At 33.4% G+C, this 27,732-nt stretch overlaps 1 protein-coding gene across 1 annotated transcript in view; it reads left to right on the forward strand.

Annotated features, from left to right (window-relative positions):
* Positions 1-18,519, forward strand: part of LOC111707084 (pleckstrin homology domain-containing family G member 5) — a gene marked incomplete at its 5' end in the record, with an annotated part of 60,596 nt that extends 42,077 nt beyond the window's left edge. The window contains 7 exon segments of the mRNA XM_023480083.1: positions 2,598-2,708; positions 3,269-3,522; positions 4,103-4,223; positions 10,313-10,855; positions 11,251-11,394; positions 13,455-14,020; positions 15,777-18,519. Of these exon segments, the coding sequence (XP_023335851.1) occupies positions 2,598-2,708; positions 3,269-3,522; positions 4,103-4,223; positions 10,313-10,855; positions 11,251-11,394; positions 13,455-14,020; positions 15,777-15,786 (1,749 nt within the window).
* Between the last annotated feature and the right edge of the window lie 9,213 nt (positions 18,520-27,732).

Below are 27,732 nucleotides of genomic sequence, written 5' to 3' on the forward strand. Positions count from 1 at the left end.
AATGATGATGAAGAGAGGTATGGTGGACAAGCAGGGAGAGTCTATGGTTGCCAGCTATAGGTACCTGGGGGTATCCAATCCGGGCTTACAGATGTTAGGGAGCAATGAGTGTGATGTTTCCTATCAGTATGGCACCCGGGCCTCATTCCAGTATATCAGAAGGATTCCTGCACTCTATTTTTTTCGGGCTTAGGATGCTCTTAGGCAGCTGGAATCTTGTCAACCCTCTTCTCAGAATGAATGAAGCGTGTATGGATGAATGTGCTGCCAGATTACAACCCCTGGTAGATCAATATAAAATCCCAATTTTGAAAGACTTTGCCCAGAAAAAAAATGTCGACAGCCATTTATTTTGAAAATGCCCTTTTGAGCTTTACAATTACGAAGAATAAATGTAGATTTGAGAAGCAACATATAAACACAAATTTGTTTACCAGAAAAAAAACCCTAGTATGTAAGAACGTAGCGTAAAGTTTATATTTTGCTAGAAATTTATTCTAAAAATAACATTTATAATTACAGCCACCCTGGGGTTGGGGGCTGGTACTTGAATTGTTATTATTATTGTAACAATTATTGAATATTGGTTTTATGCTTGTGTATGTGTGAATACTTATATATACTAGTGTTTGTTTACAATGGAGAATGACTTTTCTTTTCTCCGAACCTATTTTTATATTTATTTGTATTAACTCTGGGCCAAGCCTAGCTTGCCTTTCAGTGACTTCGCTAAATTATATAGTTTATTTGAAGGAAAAATGGGCGTATGAAATTATTTTACAAATCCTTTCCTTAACCTAGAATCTTAATATAATTCAACTCTCAGATTTCATTCTAGGCCCCAGAGACTTACTCAGGAGCAGGGGGGGTTACGGGGGCTTAGCCCCCCCTAGATCAGTAAATGTATGGTGTCCAGGTTTTTAAACTCCAATGGTCCAATGGTGTATTGTTTTCAGTTTTTTTTTGCCCCTTGTGTGCTACCCTCCCCCCCTCNCCCTGGAACAAATCATGACTACGCCTCTGCTTCGAGTACCTTTTTATTTATTTTAGCTTTTAAATGTTTCTTAATTTCTTAACAACGGACACAATGTTTTTTCTCTTTCTTTACTTTAATTTCATTACAGTTTTTAACACTCCTGGGCAGCAGGAGATGGATTTAATAAATGAAGTTATGAAAATTTTTAGAAACTTTTTCTATGGTTTTTTTTCCATATTCCAGTATTTGAATAATCTTTAAAGAGACATGGCTTGGCTGCAGTATGCATGAAACAAAACTACAAAATATTAACAAGAAGAAATAAAGACAATTAGATTTTTGGAACGTTATATGTGATGTGAGTAGAAGTATTTATTATAAATATGATATATGTAATACATCTTTAATATATCTATTATAAGACTAGGCTTTTAGGGCGCTTCCCGCCCATTTTCTATTTCAATTGTGAATATTTTCTCTTTGTATACATTGTAGAACACAAACAAAAAAAGTTCGCTGATTTTATAAGAAAAAGTTCGTGGATTTTCAAAATTTAATGAAAATCGAATTTTGTTGGAGGCAAATTTTTGAAATTTTGATAATCTTAAACCTTCCCTTGGGAGTTGTGAAGTCCCATGCAAAATTTGGGCCCGACCAGTTTTGCCATTTTGACCTTTATTTTACACAAACAGACAGACAGACAAGAAAAGTATAAATATATAGATTGTAGATCATTATAAAGATGTACTTTTTCCTATTTTTAATATTTTTTCTATTTTGCAATGTTGCATGGTAAATGTATTCTATACCGCGAGGTAGGAAGAAGTCTGACGTAAATCCGATAATAAATTATTCCAAACTTCTTACTCCACCATTATTATTGTATAAGCCTATAGTAAGGTTGTATATGGACATGATACATCTTTTTACAGAAGGCACAATAGAGAACACGAATAAGAATACTTTCGTGTTTTTTACTTTTCTTCCAATTTTCATTTTGATGAATATTTTTTTGCAAAAAGTGCAAAAAAATGTGATTTTGGCGAAATGTTCTCCATTTTCTCAAATATTTGGTGAAAAAATTATAAACTGTCAAAACTTTTCTTATTTACAATCAATCATGATACATTTTTAGACGGAAATTTTTGTTTGTTATTTTTTTTGAAAACCATTGTATTTGAATCCAAACCAAAAAGTATATACAACCACCCTCCACATCTTTATTTCAAAAAGGATACTGCAATTTCTGGGAGGTGTATATGTATATAAAAATGGGCCTGAGTTATAAACAAAAATATAGGGCTTACTGGTTTAGCTTCATTGATTCAAACGAATAGAAAAGAAAGAAACAGAAATAAAAATTATGGTTTATTGAAAACGTATTTGATCCTTTATCGAAAAATTTCGCCAGAGAACGGAATTGGGTCTTTGCCACAAATTATAATTCCAATATCTTTGCAACCTAATGCCGAGACCTTAGATTTTTCAAAGTATGAATTCTGTTAGATCTATTAATCTAACAAGGGTTTAGGCCAACAGGTTGCAAAGAAACATGGTTTTAAAAATTTGAGTTTGTGGCAATGTCTTGTGGAAAACAAATCTGAAATAATTTCTACTCTAGGACCGACACGTGGAGACTCTAGTCCGAGATGTTAACTCCCACATGAGACAGAGACAAGAGATGGAACGGCTGAGAACTATCATCGCAAAGATTGACTCCTATGAACCAATAGTAAGTAGATATTAAGATGGGTCTTGTCCTTTTCCTGCTTAGAAATTAGGGCGTCAGTAGCATATGTATGTACCCCGGGAAAAAATCACTGATAAAAATCCAAAGATTTGTCGTAAATACTGAATTTAAACATTTTAATTTTAATTGCACGTCAAGATTAGCTGATAGTCAGAAACCAAAAATTTATTTTTTTATTGAAAATTCACGAAAAAACGTTGTTTTGTCCATAAATCAAACAACTTCAAAATTATTAAAGAACAAAAAGAATAAAGGTGTTAACGGTATTTAGCGACTTGAGATACATCATTCGTTACCTCAAATACATTTTTTGGAAGTTTTGATATATTTTTCCATTAAGTTTTTTTCAGGGGTAGGTATCCTTTTAGATATTACTTAAAATTACATGAAATGTTTCTGATATGAAAAGAGTATATGTTGTTAACTATAAATAATGATCAAAGTTTGAAAACTTTCAAAGTCTCAAGTTTTAGTCTCTTCAGTGGATCAATTTATCCAGTCTTTGTACTCCACATTCTCCACATTTACAATTTTATAATTAGGAAACCAAAGATGAAGAACTTCAGTGCCTCCTCGCTAGCAGCAGCCATCTTGATTTAACCGCGTCAATGCCGGGATGTTTTCCAAACCAAACCAGACAGCTGATCAAAGAAGGAGACCTGAAACTCAGAGAAGGGTCGTCTTCCAAGATAGATGTTCACATTTTACTATTTACTGATATGATTTTAATTTGTAAATATATCAATAAGAAGGGAGACAAAGTTAAGGTTATCAAGCAACCTTATATTTTAGACAGGTAAACATTTCATTTTAAAATATAAGTATTTCAGTGTTTAAACCAACGCGCACTCTTTCCACACTTCTCTAATCCAATCATGGCGTTTGCAGTCAATCGGAAATGTTGACTATAACAATAAACCTTAACTGTAAATTAAATTTAGGCTTGTCTTGTGCCTTTTTATAAATTTGGGTTTATCTGTTTGTCTATCTATCTGTTTTATCCATTAAATGTCAAAACGGCTGAACCAACCGGGCGAAACTTTTTTGTGGTAACTCGCATAATCCCAGGGAAGGTGTACACTGTACATTGCTGTTCAAAATTGAAACACGTTTACGATTTTTGAAAAAAACCACTAATATGAACAGAAAAATCCGCGACAATATGTATCTATTGAAGAACGATGAAAATGAAACGGTTGCTTGAACCCCAACATTTTAAAGCTAAGATTTATTGTAGAAAAGGGGGGAACGAAGCACCTGAAAACCAATAGTATTTTTATTTTAATCGAGTTTAAGTTAAAGAAATGCAATTAAACCAAATCTCCAGGTTTAAAGTGGGACTGGATAAAGACGAGAGAAAACTAAATATGATCTAGGTTGGTGATAGTTGATGCTTGTCGTGAGAGCTCTAGTTGCCTGGCTTGTGTTTACTTGAATGAATATAAAACCGCCGTTGCTGCCTTTACACTCTCTCATACGGATTCAACCATCATTAAGGTTAGTTCATACAGATATATAGCTTCTCAGCTAGTATTTTAAACTAGTTCAAAGATTTTGAGTTAGATTGTGTTTAAAGTTAGTTTAGATCCTGAGTTAGTTTGTGTTTAGAGTTAGTTTAGATTTTGAGTTAGTTTGTATGAAGAGTTAGTTTAGATTTTGAGTTAGTTTGTGTTTAGAGTTAGTTTAGATCCTGAGTTAGTTTTGTGTGTAGATTTGGTTTAAATCTTGAGTTATTTTGTGTTTAGAGTTAGTTTAGATCTTGAGTTAGTTTGCATTTAGAGTTAGTTTAGAACCTGAGTTAGTTTGTATTTAGAGTTAGTTTAGATTCTGAGTTAATTTGTGTTTAGAGTTAGTTTAGATTCTGAGTTGATTTATGTTTAGAGTTAGTTTAGACCTTAAGTTATTTTGTGTTTAGAGTTAAATAGATCTTGANTTCCACTGAGTTAGTTTAGATCTTGAGTTAGTTTGTATTTAGAGTAAGATTAACCTATATTTAGTGTTGTAGTTTTTCTGGATCTTGAGCTATTAATTGACTTTTTCTTAGTCCTCTTGAGCAAGTTCATATTTGTATTATTTTAGATCTTGAGCTATTAATCATATTTATACTTTATACTTGAGCTAGTTAGTATCTGTAATTTTTTAGATCTTGAGCTATTAATCATAGTTATAGTATTTGCTTGAGCTAGTATGTAGTTAATTATTTTAAATCTTGAGCTATTAATCATATGCATACCATATCCTTGAGCTAGTTAGTATTTGTAGCCATCTTTTATCTTGTTCTATTATTTAATCATATTCGTTCTACCTTCTTAGCTTGTATTTTAGACATTCTAGGCACTAACCTAAGATATTGAGTTTTAATATTTCAGTTTTTACCACAAGTTCTATTCTGTACTTTTATAAAGTAGAATACTCGCTTTTTATGATCTAATGTGCACTTTAACTCGTGAGCTTGAGTCAATGTCAAATATTTTCTAATTTTGAAAATCTTTGGCCTTAGTTACAGTGGACCCTTTCGCACTAGCTTTAACAACAGACTACACACACTGCTTCTCTCCTTTCACAGGGTGGGTTACGTAAGCCTAAGTTGACCAGACACGACATGCTACGTTTTTACGAAAGGTTTTTAGAGTGCCATCTCACGACCACTTGTTGAATAAAATACTCATTCAAGGGTTAAGTTTTACAACTTTTAAAGAAATACTCCAATTTTAAACATGAAACATAACATTTATGAATTCAGTCTTTTTTTTTTGAAGATTTTGTGTTTCGGATCCAAAGGATCCTTAAATATCCCTGAATACAGATGATTGCTGATTGGTCGTGTACAGTAATTGTACACAATAGAACATGCTGTGTTAAACATCGCATATTTTATCTGATAATCGATCTCTGTAACTTTCTTATCTCTGGCTCTAACATTAAATATTTGTATCAGTAACTAGATATCTGCTCTAGCTTCTTGCCCTTGAAGAATACAGTGGTCTAGAATGGTCTCTATTATGCGCATACAAATATGATTCTATAGGAGAAATAGTTTGTAAACATGTTCAGGACTTCCGTTGAATAATAAACAGCTTCTCCACTACCTACATATATTCTTCTTCTATTGTTTCCAGGTTTTCTTTCAATAGTTGCTTTTCTCCAGGTACACCTTCATCAGGTTTTCTTTCAATAGTTGCATTTCTCCAGGCACACCTTCATCAGGTTTTCTTTCAATAGTTGCTTTTCTCCATGGGTACACCTTCATCAGGTTTTCTTACAGTAGTTGTTTTTCTCCAGGTACACCTTCATCATGTTTTCTTTCAATAGTTGCTTTTCTCCAGGTACACCTTCATCAGATTTTCTTTCAGTAGTTGATTTTCTCCAGGTACACCTTCATCAGGTTTTCTTTCAATAGTTGATTTTCTCCAGGTACACCTTCATCAGGTTTTTTTTCCAGGTTTACCTTATTAATGGTTTCTTTCTCCAGGTTTACCTTCTTCAGGTTTACTTTCTCTAGGTATATCTTCTTCATGTTCACCTCTCTCAGGTTTTCTTTCTCTAGGTTCACCTATTTCAGGGTTTCTTTATCTAAGTACAACTTCTTGAGGTTTTCCCTCTCTAGGTACAACTTCTTCAGGTTTTCTTTCTCCAGGTTTACCTTCTTCATGTTTTTTCTCTTGGTACACCTTCTTCAGGTTCAGGTTATTTATTCATTTTAGTTCTTCCTCTCTTAATCAAGGCTCCCTTTAACCCCTGATCAAGCATTAATCTCGATATCCACAATAGAAGAGTTACAGGCTCAGGTTCTCTTACTTTCGGTTCCTGTCCCAAGACTTCTTTCCTTTCTAGTTTCCGTTCTCCTTTTTTTATAGATCCCTATCACAGCTTTCCTATCAGAGTATCTTCAGGTTTCCTATCAGCTGGTATCTCCAGGTTTCCTATCAGCTGGTATTTCCAGGTTTCCTATCAGGGTATCTCCAGTTTTCCTATCAGGATATCTTTACGCTTCCTATCAGTTTATCTCCAGGTTTTCTATCAGCTTTAATCTGCAGGTTTCCTTCCAGTTTATCTCCAGTTTCCTATCAGGATATCTTCAAGCTTCATATCAGGGTATTATCTGGTTTCTTATCAAGATATCTCCAGGTTTCCTATCAGCTGGTATCTCAAGGTTCCCTATCAGGGTATCTCCAGGTTTCCTATCAGCTGGTATCTCCAGCTGTTTCCTATAAGGGTATCTCAAGGTTTCCTATCAGCTTATCTTTAGGCTTCCTATCAGTTTATCTCCAGTTTCCTATCAGTTTATCTCCAGGTTTCCTATCAGCTTTAATCTACAGGTTTCCTACCAGTTTATCTCCAGTTTCCTATCATTTTATCTCCAGGTTTCCTATCAGCTGGTATCTCCAGGTTTCCTATCTCAAGGTTTTGTTAGGTTTGAATTGAAAGTTTAAAGTAGTATAGTTAGCAGTATATATCTACCAGACTCAAGTTGAAACATTTCCAGGAGGGTTTACTTAATCTAACTTTGTTCCAGTATATATATACTTTACAGTATACATATATAATATATCCAACTCATGCTGTTGAAGAATGTTTAGAACGCGAAACAAATTGTAATAAATGGAAAAGTTATTTTTGTTTTAATTATTATATAATATATATATTTATGTTGCTAAAAGTATAAATTTTAGTTTACTAAAATATACTCTAGTATATTCTACTATACTCAACTATACTCAGCTATATATCAGGGTATCTCCAGTTTTCCTATCAGGATATTTTTACGCTTCCTATCAGTTTATCTCCAGGTTTTCTATCAGCTTTAATCTGCAGGTTTCCTTCCAGTTTATCTCCAGTTTCCTATCAGGATATCTTCAAGCTTCATATCAGGGTATTATCTGGTTTCTTATCAAGATATCTCCAGGTTTCCTATCAGCTGGTATCTCAAGGTTCCCTATCAGGGTATCTCCAGGTTTCCTATCAGCTGGTATCTCCAGCTGTTTCCTATAAGGGTATCTCAAGGTTTCCTATCAGCTTATCTTTTGGCTTCCTATCAGTTTATCTCCAGTTTCCTATCAGTTTATCTCCAGGTTTCCTATCAGCTTTAATCTACAGGTTTCCTACCAGTTTATCTCCAGTTTCCTATCATTTTATCTCCAGGTTTCCTATCAGCTGGTATCTCCAGGTTTCCTATCTCAAGGTTTTGTTAGGTTTGAATTGAAAGTTTAAAGTAGTATAGTTAGCAGTATATATCTACCAGACTCAAGTTGAAACATTTCCAGGAGGGTTTACTTAATCTAACTTTGTTCCAGTATATATATACTTTACAGTATACATATATAATATATCCAACTCATGCTGTTGAAGAATGTTTAGAACGCGAAACAAATTGTAATAAATGGAAAAGTTATTTTTGTTTTAATTATTATATAATATATATATTTATGTTGCTAAAAGTATAAATTTTAGTTTACTAAAATATACTCTAGTATATTCTACTATACTCAACTATACTCAGCTATTCTCTCGTATATTCCACTATATTCCACTATACTCAACTATACTCTTGTATATTTAACTTTATTCCACTTTACTAAACTATGCAATAGTATATTCCACTGTATTCCACTATCCTCTACTCCCCTCTAGTATATTCCACTATATTCCACTATACTCAACTATACTCTCGTATATTCCACTATATTCCACTATACTAAACTATACAATAATATATTCCACTATATTCCACTATACTCAACTATACTCTCGTAAATTCCACTATATTCCACTATACTCAACTATACTCTCGTATATTCCACTATATTCCACTATACTCAACTATACTCTCGTATATTTAACTTTATTCCACTATACTCAACTATACAATAGTATATTCCACTGTATTCCACTATTCTCTGCTCTACTTTGGTATATTTCACTATATTTCACTATTCTCTGCTCTACTCTAGTATATTCCACTATATTCCACTAGCCTCTGCTCTATTCTAACATATTCCACCATATTCCACTATTCTCTGCTCTACTCTAGTATATTCCACTGTATTCTACTATCCTGCTCTACTTTAGTATATTTCATTATCATCTACTCTACTCTATTACAGTCCACTATGTTCCACTATCCTCTGCTCTACTCCAGTGTATTCCACTGTATTCAAATATCCTCTGCTCTACTCCAGTATATTCCACTGAATTTCACTATCCTCTGCTATACTCCAGTATATTCCACTGTATTCCACTATCCTTTGTTCTACTCCAGTGTATTCCACTGTTTTCCACTATCCTCTGCTCTACTCCATTATATTCCACTGTATTCCACTATCCTCTGCTCTACTCCTGTTTATATTCCCCTGTATTCCACTAACCTATGCTCTACTCCAGTATATTCCACTGCATTCCACTATCCTCTGCTCTACTCCAGTATATATTCCACTGTATTCCACTATCCTCTGTTGTACTCCAGTATATTCCACTGTATTCCACTATCCTCTGCTCTACTCCAGTATGTTCCACTGTATTCCACTATCCTCTGCTCTACACCAGTAGATTCCACTGTATTCCACTATCCTGTGCTCTACCCCAGTAACGTACAAAAATTTCATAATGTGCAACGTAACGTTTCAAACGTTTATACTTTTGATGAACACTATCGTAACGAAAGCTAAAATCTTGAAAAATCAAAACGTTGACATCTCTAGTATGTTCCACTGTATTCCACTATCCTCTGCTCTACTCTATTACAGTCCACTATGTTCCACTATCCTGTGCTCTACCCCAGTATATTCCACTGTATTCCACTATCCTGTGCTCTACTCTAGTATATTCCACTGTATTCCACTATCCTCTGCTCTACTCCACGAAATTTCATTAATCTCTATTTCTAAAAGAAGATACCAATGCTTTTTCTGTATGTGGGAGTATACAAGAGAAACCCAGGGATGTTTGTTATATAGGAGAAGGTAATCTTGAAATTGCATAACGAGAGGGGGGGGGGTGCAGTGGTAGAAAAATTGGGAAGCATGGAAAGTAGAAATAATCAAATGGAGAGAAAATTCAAGGAGAAATAAAAAAGTATTCCTTTTTAGTGAATAGCATCGAAAGTAATTTCCTTCTCTATATTGTGTTCTCAGGTTTATTGAATATTAATATAATATTTTTAGAATATTTTCACCCTTCTATATTTAAATGCACAAGATGCACCAGAATTTATTAAAACACTATGTTTTGCATTAAAGTGACTGTGACGAATGAAAACAAAGAATCCTGCGAATCCAAAATGCTTGGTTTAACATTTCTCTCTGATTTAAATAAGTTTAGTGATTTGATGTTCCAAGCTGTACAGTGTATCTAGAGTAGGTATTTTTATGTGGTACGTTTATATTTCTTGCTCTTAGGACGTTAATAGTATAAAAACTCTTTCTTTATAAATGATATATTGTGGATTTAAATAATACCATTCTCACAGACATTTTAATATATGGAACAATAACATGTCTGTTTTTATGTTTATCTTTAATTTGGAAGAAACAAATTATTTTATCTATCAGAAAAGTTAGATTCTATTGAATTTATTTGATTTTATTTAGAGTTGGAAAGATCAGTTGGACAAGGCCCGGGATTACTTCCAGGAGCTGAAGGTTGCTCCAGCATCCTCCGTCGATCATCTTCTCATCTACGAGGACGAGGAGGATGAGTATAGTGGAAGGATGAGGAGAAGACCAAGCAGGAGAGGATCACATTACTCCAGTCTTGCACACTCTCACTCAGGGTCAATAGAGTTACAGGAGACGTTAGCTAGACGAGATCCAAGCCTGGAGCTGAGTGATGCACGAGCAAACAGTTTTAGCTCCGAGGATTCTACTCCTACCACTCACAAGCAACGAGCTTCCAGCCTAGATATCCGGCTACTGGATACAGGACAATTCTCTCATCCAACCTCGCCAAGGTCGGAGAGAAAACTGTCTCCAAACAACCTTTCTCCGCACACACTGAGTGTAGAGATACCCCTTGGAGTTCAGCTTGTTGAGGATGATTGTCGGAGCAGACCCAGGAGTCCTGTTCGATCTAGTTCTCCTCTAAGCCCTCTCCGTGGGATTAGTTATCCTCCTTTATCTCCGAAACTTCTAAAGGTAACCTTCAAATGGATTTACAAGTAAATATGGGGTGGAATAATAAAAATATAACAATAATAATAAATATAATATATCTACTTCGAGAAAGATATTTCACAAGATTAAATGTCTATATTATAAGCTGGAACATTTTTGAATTTTATTAAAATTTTACATATTTCGTTCTATTTCTAAACGACCGTCAAGATTTCGCTCATCTTTCTAAAAATATTTGTTACACATATTCAAATAAATTTAAAATATAGAAATATTGAAAAAATATTGAACTTGCTAAGTTTTTAACAAACAAGAAAGTCAAATTATTTCTCAGAAGGATCAATCAAGAAGAAAATATGTTTCTCTCAAATATAAATATCTCAATTCTATAAGGTCCAGAATGTATTATTGTTTAGAGAGGAGCAGCAGTACAATCCTGTACTCCACGGACCCCACCTCTCCTGAAATCCCGTCACCTGAATGCATCAGTTGAAAGCCCGAATATAACTGTGATATCTGACTCCTCACCTTCTCCTCAACCCTTACTCCAGGATACAACGGTAAGCTAGGATTGAATATCTTATCCACTGTAAACTCAGGTTCATTTCAAGTACCGGACCTACTGTGAACAGCTAAGGTCAGTTGTACAGTACACAGGCAAAACGGGACCGAAGGACAGAATAAATCTTCCCTTCTAGTGAAAGGAATTAATTGCGTCTTTTCCACAAACTCTGATTTTCTAATCCCTTTATCTTTGCATCCCTATGTCGTAGACCTTAGATAATTCAAACTATGAGTTATGTTAGATCAAATGATCTAAGTTTGAAATATCAAAGGTTTACACTATCAGGTTGCAACGATATAGAGATTAGTAAATTTGAGTTTTGTGGTTAAGACTCAATTCTATTATGTTAATCTTGTTTTGTTCTGAATGTAGGATAACCCTACTACAGGATCGTATAACTTTAACGCGCCCTTAATCTTAAATAAAAATCCTTCTCCTGCATTTTGAGCGATCAATAGTCTTGCACACTGGAAATTTAGTGTTGTTATGCCGTTAGCATCAGAACATTGTTTTAGCGCTCCACGCGTATTTGAGAACAATCACTTTATTCTGGTTCGATCCATGGTTCGGGGCGAGAAGAAAAGTTTATTCTGAGTTTTATGCCAGTATCCCGGAGCCCGTATCCATTAATTCTGTTCAAAATTTAGATCAAATTAATAATTTCAAAATTAATAAAATTCTGTTTTATCAACTTATAAAAGGGAAAGTAGATGCAGTTTTCAAGTGACCCTCCATTTATAGAGTGAAAGCCTAGTATGAATATTAGTTTTTAACTTTGAAATTGATTATTCATCAATCAGGGTTTAAAAAAAGTGATTTAGAGATTTTTGCAACAGAAAATACGGAAAATCTGATCAGAACTGAACACTTTTCATGCTAGATATCTTCCACAATATTTATCTGATAAAGGTCTAAAGGGTACCGTTGTGAATCGGGTATGTCCCCTTTATTTAATGTAGGAAAAACAGATTGTGTCCGGAACCTTAACAGATTGTGTCCGGAACCTTAACAGATTGTGTCCGGAATCTTAACAGATTGTGTCCGGAACCTTATCAGATTGTGTCCAGAACCTTATCAGATTGTGTCCGGAACCTTAACAGATTGTGTCCGGAACCTTAAGATACTTGTATGAATTATATCTGTATTCACATGGGACAGTATCTGGAACTTGTAGCCATTGTGCCCGGAACTTCTATGAATTATATCTGTATTCACAAGGGATTGTATCTGGAACTTGTAGCCATTGTGCCCGGAACTACTATGAATTAAATCTGTATTCACAAGGGATTGTATCTGGAACTTGTAGCCATTGTGCACGGAACTACTATGAATTTTATCTGTATTCACAAGGGATTGTATCTGGAACTTGTAGCCATTGTGTCTGGAACTTCTATGAATTATATCTGTATTCACAAGGGATTGTATCTGGAACTTGTAGCCATTGTGTCCGGAACTTCTAAGTAATTTATCTGGCTGAATCCATAGTTTGACATACAGGGTTACCCATAAAGGATTAGACTTTAATGACCATAAATCTATGAAATATAACAGTTTGAAGGTCGAATTTGGTATTTTACACTAAAATTAGTCTTTAAATGTTCTGCTAAATATTTTGGCACAGAAATAAACAAGTTTCCAGCTGCAGGGAACCAAAACTGTGTATAAAAGTCTGCATGAATTCCATACAGTCGTCTCTTAAGTCTCACCCTTTGTTGGTAACCTTGTATCAAATGTCTATGGAGTCAGGTTGCAAAGATAAAAATATTATAAAATTTTAAAAAATTAGACGAGAGATCTCTGATCAGTTTTATGTGTAAACAATTTGTAATAATCGAAAAAAATTTTGCTAACAACGATTTCGCGCAAAGGAATTGAGTACTTGCCACCAACTCTGACTTTCTAATCCTTGTTTTTTTGCAGCTCAATGTCGTAGACCTTAGATATTACAAACTATAAGTTCTGTTAGATTAATAAATCTAATTTTGAAATAAGGTTTACACCATCAGTTTACTTGCGAGGAAACCCTAAAGTATTAATATTATTTCTTGTATTAAGATCTCTGATGGTTGGGATTCCTCCTCTACTAGAAGATTAAGCTGGAGTAAACAGGATTCAAAGAAATCTAGTGATGAGACAAGAGGAAACCTGAACATTGAGATTTCTGAAGATGGAATCAGTTCTAACTCAAGCCTTAGTCTTGTTATTCCTCTAGATAAAGAGGCTGGCTCGGATAGAGACAATACAAATCTAGGTTTAGTAAAGGTCGGAGGAAGGTCTGCTCCACCGTCTCCGCTCCTGCCTAGAACCGTAAACAGCTCCGTGTCGATCGGAAGACAGTGCGCTACTCCTCCGATCCCTCCGAGACAGAACCCTCATGTTTCAACCACATACATCAGTCAAGATAGACATACGTTCCATGTCACAGCTCCGGAGTCGGATACGGTTCAGAAACACATTCTCAGCTCCGATTCTAAGATAAATCAGAAGAAGAAAACTGATTTAATTAATCCTGAGATAAAGATCAACCTGGCAGATTGTCTTGAAACTGTAAATATAACAATATCAAATGAAATGACGCAACCTCCTGAGTTCTTCAACTCTATCAACACATATCAATCTGCGTAAGTAATATTTACATAATATGAAATTGACTTACATTAACATTGCTATTTTTATTCGATCGTGGTAGTTAGTTTCTTGTCATCCCCCACCTCCCTGGAAATAAATCTAAACAAACTTTTTTTCGAAACATTTCACCTGATGTATCTTCTTCTTTTTCATATTTTATATTTGCCAATTTTCATAATACATAAATAATAAATATCCATGGATGCATCTTCTAAAACGCGGTTATAAAAATTATTATTATTTGCTTCCTGAAGAAAGGAACTAAGTTTTTGCCACAAACTCAAATGTTCCCTATATCTTTGCAACATCATGATGTAAACCTTTGTTATTTTAAACTTAGATTGTTTGGTACAACAGCATTACTAGTTTAAAATATACATATTTTAAAGGTCTATAACATCGGAAATCAAAGATATAGAGATTAGAAAATTAGAGAATGTGTCAAAAACTCTGTTCCTTCAAATTGTTTTTCTTCAATTGCCAACGATTTGCTTTTTTTTACTGAAGCAAAAGTTAACGATTTCTTTTAAATTAGTGCAAAGACGCTTTGTTTTTAATTACTCCAGAAAGAAAAATACTTTAAATTTCCAGTGATTTCGAAAAAAAATGAAAAGAGTGAGGGCAAAATGAATAAAGGTTTAGAAACATTTATCAGATCTCCGCCAAGCTTTAGAAATATAAATCTCACAGGTTCTATTTGGATAGGGTCAGAACTCCTAGCTCCCTTGGGAATCCTTTTCTTTCAAACATTTCTTAGAGTCACAAACAGTTTTATTTACAATAAACATAGAATCCATTTTACATTGAAGGCGAAGAGAAATAAATTAAATTGGAGAAATGGTTTACAACAACTTGTCCGATGATTAAGTAAAACAATTGTGGGTTCTTCTCTCTGCTCTCTTAAAAGGACTAGGATTGCAAGCATAATGATTGATGGCAATGCCCAAGTTACAACTGCACCCTTCAAAGCTTTGTCTGATCTAGTGTAAATTGGATATTAAAGTTATTAATTTTAAAAACTGATCGTTTTAATTGTGGTTTTTCTACAAAAGTGACTTGTTCATTTCTACGATAGGAAAACATATAGAAATTGTCAGAAAGAAACACTTTTAAACCTTGAATGCAAATTTTCCCATTTTAGATGAATTCAAGGTTTAAAGAATACCGTTGTAAATCAGGCAATGTCATCTTTCCACGGAGTGTCTCTTGAAATTACGCTTTAAATTAAGTCTGAGAATTAATTCCTTTGTGTGACCAAAAATAGAAAGTATTGCCACAAACTCTGATGTTCTAAATGCTTTATTTTTGCAACCCTAGCCTCCTAGGTCGTAGCATTTTTGCAACTCTAGCCTCCTAGGTTGTAGTATTTTTGCAACCCTAGCCTCCTAAGTCGTAGTATTTTTGCAACCCTAGCCTCCTAGGTTGTAGTATTTTTGCAACACTAGCCTCCTAGGTCGTAATATTTTTGCAACCCTAGCCTCCTAGGTTGTAGTATTTTTGAAACCCTAGCCTCTTAGGTTGTAGTATTTTTGCAACCCTAGCCTACTAGGTCGTAGACGTTAAATTTTTTTTTAAACACTTAATTCTTGATCTCAATTCCTTTCTAAATATCTTTAGTAAATTCTTTATTTTATTTCGTGGAATCCCTCTATAGCTAAGTAGTTTTCTACAGTTGTTCTCAAGGGTTCTCGTCAACTAAAATGATGACAAATATGTTTCTTCACATTCTTAGATTTATTTATTTTTCAGAAACATCTGATACTGACTCTGCTTCCCATATTTCTTCTCTCTCCAGGTTCAAGATCCAGGATAATTCTCCAGCAGTTCTACTCCAGGTCCCAGAACTAGGATATTTCTCCAGCAGTTCTACTCCAGGTCCCAGATCTAGGATATTGCTCCAGCAGTTCTACTTCAGTTTTCAGATCCAGGATAGTTCTTCAGCAGTTCTACTCCAGGTTCCAGATCCAGGATAGTTTTCCAGCAGCTCTACCCTAGGTTCCAGATCTAGGATAGTTCTCCAGAAGTTCTACACCAGGTTCTAGATCCAGGGTTAGTTCTCCAGCAGTTCTATTCCAGGTTCCAGATCCAGGATAGTTCTCCAGCAGTTCTACTACGGGTTCCAGATCCAGGATAGTTCTCCAGCAGTTCTACTACGGGTTCCAGATCCAGGATAGTTCTCCAGCAGTTCTACTACGGGTTCCAGATCCAGGATAGTTCTCCAGCAGTTCTACTCCAGGTTCTAGATCCAGGATTGGTTCTCCAGCAGTTCTACTACGGGTTCCAGATCCAGAATATTTGTATTTTGTTTCATCAATTGCAAAGTTAGCATCTCTATACACAGAGCTGGAAATTTAAGAGGTTATCACTGATCAATTAAACAAGCTAGGGGGTTCAAACATTTTTGTCAATTTTATTAAATAATCTTAAAATATTTGAAAGCATGTAAATTATCTGAAAAAAAGCAATATTTCTCATATTGTTTCTAAAAAAGTAAAGATTGGTGTCGATTCTTCCTTGAAACCAGGTTTCAATTAATCCATTTCATGAACACATGCATTTCTTAAACTTCTGGCTCTGGATACACTAAACAGTACACAGGGTATAAATGGCAAACATTCTTTATTAAACATTCCGTACATTCAAAATCCCAATTTCAGTTTATCGCCGGGATAGTAGGTATTTATCCACTAGATTCAATAGATTTTGGGTCTCAGATCAACTTATACTAAATTATTGAATTTAGTTCTAATGATATCAGAGGATTTGGTAAACATTTTATTTAAAGGATTTTATATTTACTATATTTAACGGATTTAGAAATTAATTTGCTTAAAGGATTTGATAATCCCTTTATTTATAGGACCTCTAAAAATAGAGGATTTGATGATTTCTATATAAAGGATCCCTATCAGTAAAGGATTTGATAATCTCTCTCCATATAGAGGATCAGATTATCTCTCTATATAGAAACGATCCAATAATATAGTGGATTAGTTGATTCTTAAAAGTACAGTGTAGTTTAGTTGGTTAATATCAACTTGAGCTCAGTTGATCTGATATCATCTTAAAATGTTGTTTGTCTATTAAAGATGTTAAAGCATATCAATATTTGGAAATCTGAAAACAATCTCGTGATTATTTTTTACGTGTTTCATTTTCATTTTGATGGGTTAAAGATGACAATTTAAGCAAAGGTTTAAAATTGAATAATTTCCACAGTTTAAGTTTCATTTGTTGCAAAATGTAAGAAATCACACCTTTTTGTTTTAGAAAATTCTTTCAAGCATTTGCATCAGTTTAATTCAAACCCTTTTTAAATTTTTGATGAATATGTGAATCTAAACCTTAATCTGAATTATATAATTTGGGGAAGATGCGCTTAATAATGTATCTTGATGGTATGGCGCCTTCATTCAAATTTTATGTTATGTGTTAAAAAACGTGAAAACTTTAAATTGTTCCTCTTATCAGATGTTTTCCCTACTCCACCTCCCCAAGTTAGATATATCGGGAACTTAGTTTACAAAAAGTGCATTTTACAGGAGGTTTATATAAACATACTATCTAGAAGCAGCACTACTGTGGTTTATACATTTCTCCCTGTAACTGCAGTAAACTCTTTTAGAATAAAAATATTTCAGTTCCTGGGTTATCTTCCTTGTCCCTGCCTTACTCAGGTTCAACCATAGTTTCTAAGTTGCCAGATAGGAGAAGTTTCCTGTTTCATCTTGAAACAAAAGAGAAACTTTCTCTTATATAATGTCAAATAAAATTATAAAATTATACAAAATATGCGGGTTCCTTCTAGCTACAAAACTTAGCGACAGACTGTTAATTGTTTATAAATGGAAAATGGAAAAATAAGAGAAAACTATTTACAAAGTAATCGTCTTTAGATCTGTTGCTGCGCGTATACAAACCTAAAACTTAATTGTGTAATTTTCCAAACTTAAGGATCTTAAAACATTCTAAGCACAGAAAAAACCATTTTGTTAACGAAAAAATGTTATCTAGTTAATTAAATTATTTTTATTTCTGTCTATTGTAAAAATTTCAATGCTCAGAGAAATCGATTCCAAGGCAAACAATCCATGGTTAATGTAGTTCTGAGCGCACAGTAACGAAAGTTGAGCAAAAATTTACACTTTTTTGAAGAACATTGTGCTACTATTCTTCTAACTCTACTGCGCAGGATTGTTATTATTTTTACTATCTGTAGTAATTATTATGTAATTTTGATCTAGTCAATATGAATAATGATTACAACTATTAAATGTTTTTAAAGAAATCAATCATCATCGAAGAAAGATATCTCTTAGACAACTCAGTGTTAGCCTTGCAGTTTGATTAGTAATATGTACACTATATATCTTTATATTATGTATCTTAAATCATTAATGTGATAGTCAGGAAGGAATGATAGAACTGTAAATATTCCTTTTCTTTGTAACTTGAACCCCTAGCGGTATTTAAATAAACTAATCTAGTCGTTTTTTTCTAGTTTTTAGTTTATTTTAGATATAGCAAGGAACAAAAAAGTAAGCTTTTAAGGTGCTTTGCGTCCATCTTCTATTTAAACTTTTAATTGTGGCTTTATCTGTGAGCATTCAATATAAAACAATAACAATTAAAAATTCTCGGATTTAAAAATATTTTTTCGCGCATTTAGAAATTTAACAAAAATCAAAAACTTTTGGACACAAATTTCTGTAACTTTGACTTCCTCAAACCTTTTCTGGGGTCATGTGAGGTCACAAAATAAATTTGGGCCCGTTTTGACGTTTATCGGCTACAAACGGACAGACAGACAGACAGACAAGCAAATTATATAGATATATTTAGGTTTTTTACCTTGATAAGTGTTTTTTGAAAGGTTTTGAATTTTCTGGGGAAACATCTAATTTAGAGTTTTTGATGGGAATAAATAAAAATAAAGGAGAAATTATCTATGAACAATGAACAATGTTTCAACCTTCGCTAATAACATGCAAAGCAAAGACTGCAAGAATTTTAGCAGATGTGTATACTGTATAAAGGGACGGTTTTTGGGGGCTCATCCCCCTCTGGATCAGTAAAATAAATGGTTTCTAGAAGGCTTTAAATTAAAACAGGTTTAAGAAACTAGACTCTCATCTACAAAGCATGTATAGAATATTTATTTGTCCTTATTTCATACTGAAATAATATTTTTTAATCCTATCTTTACACTTGAAAAAGAGAACTGGGTTCTTAAATCTGTTTAAAATTTAAATCTTAAAAACGTTAGAATCAGGGAATTGTAAAGTAACAAAAGGCGTATTCAGGGGGGGGGTCTATGGGTGCTCAGTCCCCCTGGACCGGTGAAATCTATGGGTTTCAGTGATTTTTAGGCCTCACCGTGTGCTTATCCTCCCCGGCCCAGTACAGAAATTTTTTTAATGCCCCTGAATACGCCCCTGAAAGTAACAAATTCAAAATGTTGAAATAATAACAATGGTATAACAAAGAATTACTGGATGTTTTTAAGAATAATGCAACTCTTTTATTTTCAAAAAATCAAGTTCTTTGGAAAATGTAAATTAAAATTCTAACAAAAATATTTGAATAATTTGATTTACAGCTGCCGCAGACGTAACATTTCTTTTAGTCATGGGAGAAACTTAAAACTGAAACATTCCGAATTCCGAAACTTGAGGCTAGGACAATTCATTCATGAAAGATAGAAATATATTTTAGAAAAAGAATTTGTTGGTATAGAAAGAACCAGCTGACCGATGGAATGACACACAATTATACTTCCGACACACGTCAAACTGATAAGTTTGGTTCTCTCTAACATGTGCATTAAAGGGAGTGACCGGCTATGAAGGTAGTTGAACTGATTAAAAAAACTAATTCTGAAAACGTATCCACCCCCAAAGTAGGAGTTTTGAACGTCGAATTTGCACTCAAACTCAGGATTTACAGATCTTTTAAAAGTTTAATATGCCTCAACTGAATCCGAAAGAAGTTTTCCACAACACGGCATACTCAGTTCAACTACCTTACATAGCCGGTCACTCTCTTTAAATCAAAACTAGTAGAGCAAAGAGGTCACAAATTCGTGGCAGTAAAGTATCATTAATTTGACCGGCTCCTTCTGTCTGTCTCTATAATATGCTTTCAGTCGTACTGTCCAGTCTGGGTATCATTGTGTGGAGTCGACCCAGCACTTTTTTGCAACAAATGCAGCCCTGCAAGATCAACGTGCACGGTGTACTGTACATGCTCTTTTTTCCCGGTGTCCTTCATAGAGCAGACTCTTGCATGGTGCGGACTCGACCCCTAAAGTTTTAACCATTTTAACACAATGTTAAACATAAAAAGCAATGCTAAAACTTAAAACATTATTAATCAAAATATATTAAATATAAAATTACGGTTCTATTCATTGATTTCCAAACCAAACCAGACTTTTGGTCTGCACTTGACATCTTCTAAAATAACGTTTTAATACATTTCTCCCTGAGCTAATTCCACTAATTTCCTTAATTCTTGTCTGCACTCACCAATAGTGTAGTCTGAGTTAACGTAAATATTAACTTTTCCTGCATTTTATATTTTAAATCCAAACTGTATTTGTATTTGTATCTGTATGTAATAAATCTCTTCGCTCATATACAGGTTGTCCCAAAAAACATGGGAATTCAGTGACGAATTGGATATCGTCTTTGTTATGAATTAGCATTGTAATACCTAATTTTAAAAGCCATGATATTATTATGTCTGTCAGATTTTATTTAGGAAAACGGTAAATGGCTGTAAAGATGTGTCTATAATTTCTCCGCAAGATGAACAGTGAGGACGGACAAGTTTACTCTGTTTGTATACTGCAATTTTCTTGTTTTACTAAGTACAACAGTATGCAGTCGAAACATAAATAAACAAAATGTAAACATAGCAAACGAAACTCTAACAGATTACAGCTTTCTCAGTGGTTATCTCTATACTAAATCAAAGAATTATTTGAAAAAACGATATATATCGAATTCGTCCCTGAATTCCCATGTTTATTGGGACACCCTGTATGTATGTTAACTATAGGTGGCCAAATGGCTGAAATTCAAAATTTCCAGCAACTTTCAATTATGGAAATTCAAAGGGTTTTAAAAATTCCACCGGCAACGCCGGGCACTTCAGCTAGTAATATATAATATGTATTATGTATATATACGTGCATTGACTGTACTAGTGTATATACATAATGTTAAAGCATACGACCTATATCTTTATTTACATTTATCACCGTTTTTATTCTATTCTATGAGATTGTTTGATTCTTGACAATCGTAAAGCTAAAAAAACTAAAATAATAGCTTTGAATTAACAATCTCTTAAATAAATTTGAATACTTTCTTGCAAAGTATTCAAGCAAAAAAGTATTTGGAAAAAAGTAATAATTTCTGGCACTAAAAAAGTTTTGCGAAAAAAATTCATGGAAATGTTTACTGCAAATTATTTTGAAGGAAATAAAGTAATGACTTTATTAAACAAATACTATGACTTTACTTCAACGGACTTGAGCAAATGTTGGTGTTTTCATTTCAAGTACTTTTATTCTAAATAATTTCTTTCTGAGATGGTTTTGTTTCCCCAAGATTGTGCATGTTGTTAATCAATTTTGGTCTGTTTTAATGATAATCAAATTCCAATTTAATGAAAATATTACAAAAACAGTTTAACGGATTCCGATATCCAGCAAGTGTCACTGCAGGCCAACAGGAATATGTCTTTAAGAGACCTTTCGCAATTTTTTTATTTTTGCGAGTACAATAACACATATAACACAATAACAAGAACACAACAACACATATAACACAATAACACATATAACACAATAACAATAACACATAAAACACAATAACGAGAACACAATAACACATGCAGCGTAACAAGACCATACCTAAAGGGAGGGGGGTAATCAAGCGGTCACCCCTACCTGAAATTCCTGCAGGGGGGGGGCTCGCCAGCCCCCTAGCAAAATCACATTATAGGTCTCTAAAATGACTTTATATAAAACAAATTAGTAAAATTCCTTGTCACCACAAAACATTAAATGCAAGCTAAAATTATTAGCTTAAAAAACATCCAGGATTCTAAATCTTTTATGTACTAAAGTTTTACTTTTAATCATTCATTCTAATATAGCCTCAAAATCAAGCTGCAATGTAATAAGACAATTTTGAAAAATTTTCTGTGTAAAGGGGGACCCTGCCCTCCATGTCTCCCCCCTCCTACAGAAAAACACAGTCACGACCCTGCAGCGTACAAATACAATGCAATTACATTTACAGATACACACACTAATACAAGAAGTGGAAAGTTACAAATTCAGAAACACCATTCCAAGTTATATTTGAAAAAAGTGTTCATTTATTCTAAAAATCATGTTTCATCTGGAAAACTGCATTTGTTGCAAAGTTTTGGTCGAAATTTTTGCACAGTGCAATACTTTTTAGATCTATTTTGTTTCCAGACATTTACGCCGGGTTTAAAGGGACTGTAGACGTAACTTGAAGTGTCCCTTTATTTAAAATGTGGTAAGTCTAGTTCTTTACAATACGTTCTGTACAGATCCTCAGGGAGAACTCAGAGATTCGCAGGGGTATCACATAGACTTTATGAACGCAGCATAGCTCGCGTAACAATTAAAATGTTTTTTTTTATTTAACAACCATTTAAAAAAAATAAATACAACATTTTACTAAATTATTTTGATGGTATTGCAGTATTCCAATATTTCCCACTTGTAAAAAATACTTTTGGATTCTCGGCACCCCGGGACCCCCAAAACTGCGGACAACGTACATCATGCTCTAGAGTATAAGATAGGTTGTAAAGTAAGGCATGGGCACTGTGCACCGGGTGAGGAGGATCTCCCAGGGCCCCGAAAACTCAGAACTCATGTTTAAAACAGCCCCCAAAAAAGTTATTTTTGATATTTTTCAAATAATTTTTCATGCATTTATTGGTTCAGAATTCTGGTAAAATCTCTGTTTCTCCTTGAATTCTTTCTGATATATTATGTTCGTTGCAAAATGTAAATGTAAAAAATGTTTATCCATGAACTTTCAGTTTTCATTTCTCGTAATCGATCTTTATTTTTTTGTTATAGTAAAGGTTAAAAATTAATTTTCATCTGGTTTATTGAATTTTTATATTACCTAACATCTTTATTTTGTTTAGACTGTGATTCTTTTATCATACATTTCTTTGTGATTAATATTTTTTTTTATAAAAAGAGGTATTTCTGATATTTACTATTCGTCACTATTAATTCAATCTCCACGAATTGGGAAGGCTTTCAATTTATGTTTATTTACTCAAACGATCTTGCTACCTCGTGATACGCCATTTTTAGAAAAGAAATATATAAACTATATTTGTTCTTCTCAAAAAAATTGATTTTCTAACATATATAATTTCAAGTTTAATGTAGTGTTAGTATCTCTTACTTTTTTTTACCATTCTTATTCTTTTGCATGCTTATCCTTTGTCGTGTTTATTCTAAATCAAATGTATCTTTTACCAATCTTATTCTTCATCATATTAATTTTCCCCCTGGTTTTTATTGTTCAAAATTATCTTTGCTGTTCTTATTCTTTTACTTTTCTTAATCTTCGATACAGAAACTGAGTGCTTTTTATCTCATCAAGAATGAAGACGACAACGGCATTTTGAAGGATGAGGATGAAAACTGTTATAAAGGATAAAAATGAATACAATGTTATAACAGGAGAGTATAAATACTAACACATATGTATTAAGGATGAGAACTATGGTATGAAGGATGAAAACTATTTTATCAAGGATGAAGATGAAAATTATGTTATGAAGGATGAACATTATGTTATGAAGGATGAAAACTATGTTATGAAGGATGAAAACTATGTTATGAAGGATGAAAACTATTTTATGAAGAATGAAGATGAAAACTATGTTATGAAGGATGAAAACTATTTTATGAAGAATGAAGAAGAAAACTATGTTATGAATGATGAAAACTATATTATGTAGGATGAAAACTATGTAATGAAGGATGAAAACTATGTTATGAAGGATGAAAACTATGTTATGAAGGATGAACATTATGTTATGTAGGATGAAAACTATGTAATGAAGGATGAAAACTATGTTATGAAGGATGAAAACTATTTTATGAAGAATGAAGATGAAAACTATGTTATGTAGGATGAACATTATGTTATGAAGGATGAAAACTTGTCATGGTTGATGAAAACTATGTAATGAAGGACGAAAACTATGTTATGAAGGATGAAAACTATATTATGAAGGATGAACATTATGTTATGTAGGATGAAAACTATGTTATGTAGGATGAACACTATGTAATGAAGGATGAAAACTATGTTATGAAGGATGAAAACTATTTTATGAAGAATGAAGATGAAAAATATGTTATGTAGGATGAACATTATGTTATGAAGGATGAAAACTTGTCATGAAGGATGACAACTATGTTAAGAAGGATGATAACTGTGTTATAAAGGATGTGGATGAAAACTATGTAATGAAGGATGAGGATGAAAACTATGTAATGAAGGATGAGGATGAAAGCTATGTTATGTAGGATGATAACTGTGTAATGAAGGATGTGGATGAAAGCTATGTAATGAAGGATGAGGATGAAAGCTATGTAATGAAGGATGAAGATGAAAGCTATGTAATGAAGGATGAGGATGAAAGCTATGTTATGAAGGATGAGGATGAAAGCTATGTTATGAAGGATGAGGATGAAAACTATGTTATAAAGGATGTGGATGAAAACTATGATATGAAGGATGAGGATGAAAACTATGATATGAAGGATGAGGATGAAAGCTATGTTATGAAGGATGAGGAGGAAAACTATGATATGAAGGATGTGGATGAAAACTATGTAATGAAGGATGTGGATGAAAACTATGTTATGAAGGATGTGGATGAAAACTATGTAATGAAGGATGTGGATAAAAACTATGTTATGAAGGATGTAGATGAAAACTATGTTATGAAGGATGTGGATGAAAACTATGTTACGAAGGATGAGGATTAAAACTATGTTATGAAAGATGAGGATGAAAGCTATGTTATGAAGGATGAGGAATGAAAGCTATGTNAGTATGTTTGACTTAAGTTTATAATGAATTCAGAGTTAACGGTGTAAGAGTGAAAATATAAAAGATTGTTTAGCTATTTGTTGGTTGTTCAACTAATGTGTTGTCAAAAAAAAAGTTTAAAAATATATTTTTTATGAAAATTTTTTTTAGCGGATTTTTTTCTTTTTTTGCACTCATCTCTACAGAGATTTTTGATTGTATTCAGTACTATAGTACATCGCAAGGGACATCTTTAGACAATTATATTTAAATGTGTATTTTTCTCTCACTCTTAAAGATTTCAACCACAAAAAAAAGAAAAAAACCATCCGAAACTTGAATGCATGACCTCTCTTTTTGATTAAAGAGTTATTCTCAAATACATTTTTAAGATTATTCTAAATCTTGAACATATAATTATTCTTACCTCAAAATCATTTAAATCCCTCCTAGCCCTGTATCATATCGACTTAATGCCAAGGGATAAGGTTTAGTTAATATATTATGAACATGATTTTCTAAAATACACAAATCCTTCAGTAAAATTTAACAAAAAATATCAAAATCGTCTTTTTATTGAATTTGTCGTGCGCATACTTCATTATTATTTCTAAATGATTAAATGTATATTAAAGTTTTGTTATAAATTCTAGCATTTGATTTCCAGCATTTCTAAATATTTTATTAGATTCTATCAAAGTTCATGAAAATATATGACAAAAAAAGCTAAGCTTAATCCCCTATGGCTGAAATCCTTACTATGCGCATGTTATAAAAAAGTCCAAGGTTAATGATATATTACTGACATGACATCCAGCATGGGTATTACACAATAATAAATAAAATTCATTCAAAGTATCGTTACTGTCTTTAAATGTCTGCGATATTTTAATATTTGAGAAAACATTAAAACTGTCCGAAAACAATGTCTATTCATTGTGATCGAGTGATCGAGTACCAAGTTATTTAAAAAACAGTATAGTCAGTGCCCTTACATTATTTATTTTAAGGATACAAATCATAAATCCTAATCATGATACTTCAAAATAAGTGTATGCTTAATTATTGATTAATTGTAACACGTAATTGTAACTTGTACAATGTAAAGTGTACAGTGCGCGCGAGTACGGTGTACGGTGCACAGTGTACATTGTTCAGAGTAGAGTGTACAGAGTACCGTAAAGAGAAGAGTGTACAGTGTAGTGTGTACAGAATAGAGTGTACAAAGTAGAGTGTACAGACTACAGAATAGAGTGCACAGACTACAGAGTAGAGTGTACAGACTACAGAATAGAGTGTACAGACTACAGAGTAGAGTGTACAGACTACAGAATAGACTGTACAGACTACAGAGTAGAGTTTACAGACTACAGAGTAGAGTGTACAGTGTAGAGTGTACAGAGTAGAGTGTACAGAGTAGAGTGTACAGAGTAGAATATTGATTCCCCCCCCCCAAAAAAATGTCTCTTAAAATTACTTGTGTGGAATTTAAGGGAGGGGAGACATTTTTTTTGTTTTGAAGTTGTTAGGGTGGAAAATGGCCGGGGTGGGGCATCGCCTTCCTTGCCCCCCCCCCTCTGTTTACACCCCTGTCAGGATAAAGAAAGTTCCACTGAACATGATATGAGATCAGAGAAAAAAAAGCATAACCTCGATTTTATCTGCAAATTTGATCCCAGAATTGTTGTAAATTCACGCGAATCCAAAATGGTCCTTTCTGCAAATTTCTGTAAATTGTAAAAAATAAAGTTAGGTTGAGTATGTTTGACTTAAGTTTATAATGAATTCAGAGTTAACGGTGTAAGAGTGAAAATATAAAAGATTGTATATTAATGTTTTGTTATAAATTCTAGCATTTGATTTCCAGCATTTCTAAATATTTTATTAGATTCTATCAAAGTTCATGAAAATATATGACAAAAAAAAGCTAAGCTTAATCCCCTATGGCTGAAATCCTTACTATGCGCATGTTATAAAAAAGTCCAAGGTTATGATATATTACTGACATGACATCCAGCATGGGTATTACACAATAATAAATAAAATTCATTCAAAGTATCGTTACTGTCTTTAAATGTCTGCGATATTTTAATATTTGAGAAAACATTAAAACTGTCCGAAAACAATGTCTATTCATTGTGATCGAGTGATCGAGTACCAAAATATTTAAAAAAAACAGTATAGTCAGTGCCCTTACATTATTTATTTTAAGGATAAAAATCATAAATCCTAATCATGATACTTCAAAATAAGTGTATGCTTAATTATTGATTAATTGTAACACGTAATTGTAACTTGTACAATGTAAAGTGTACAGTGCGCGCGAGTACGGTGTACGGTGCACAGTGTACATTGTTCAGAGTAGAGTGTACAGAGTACCGTAAAGAGAAGAGTGTACAGAGTAGTGTGTACAGAATAGAGTGTACAGAGTAGAGTGTACAGACTACAGAATAGAGTGTACAGACTACAGAGTAGAGTGTACAGACTACAGAATAGAGTGTACAGACTACAGAGTAGAGTTTACAGACTACAGAGTAGAGTGTACAGTGTAGAGTGTACAGAGTAGAGTGTACAGAGTAGAGTGTACA

The sequence above is a fragment of the Eurytemora carolleeae genome, unplaced genomic scaffold (genome assembly GCF_000591075.1).
Source record: "Eurytemora carolleeae unplaced genomic scaffold, Eaff_2.0 scaffold703, whole genome shotgun sequence".
Lineage (NCBI taxonomy): Eukaryota > Metazoa > Arthropoda > Copepoda > Calanoida > Temoridae > Eurytemora > Eurytemora carolleeae.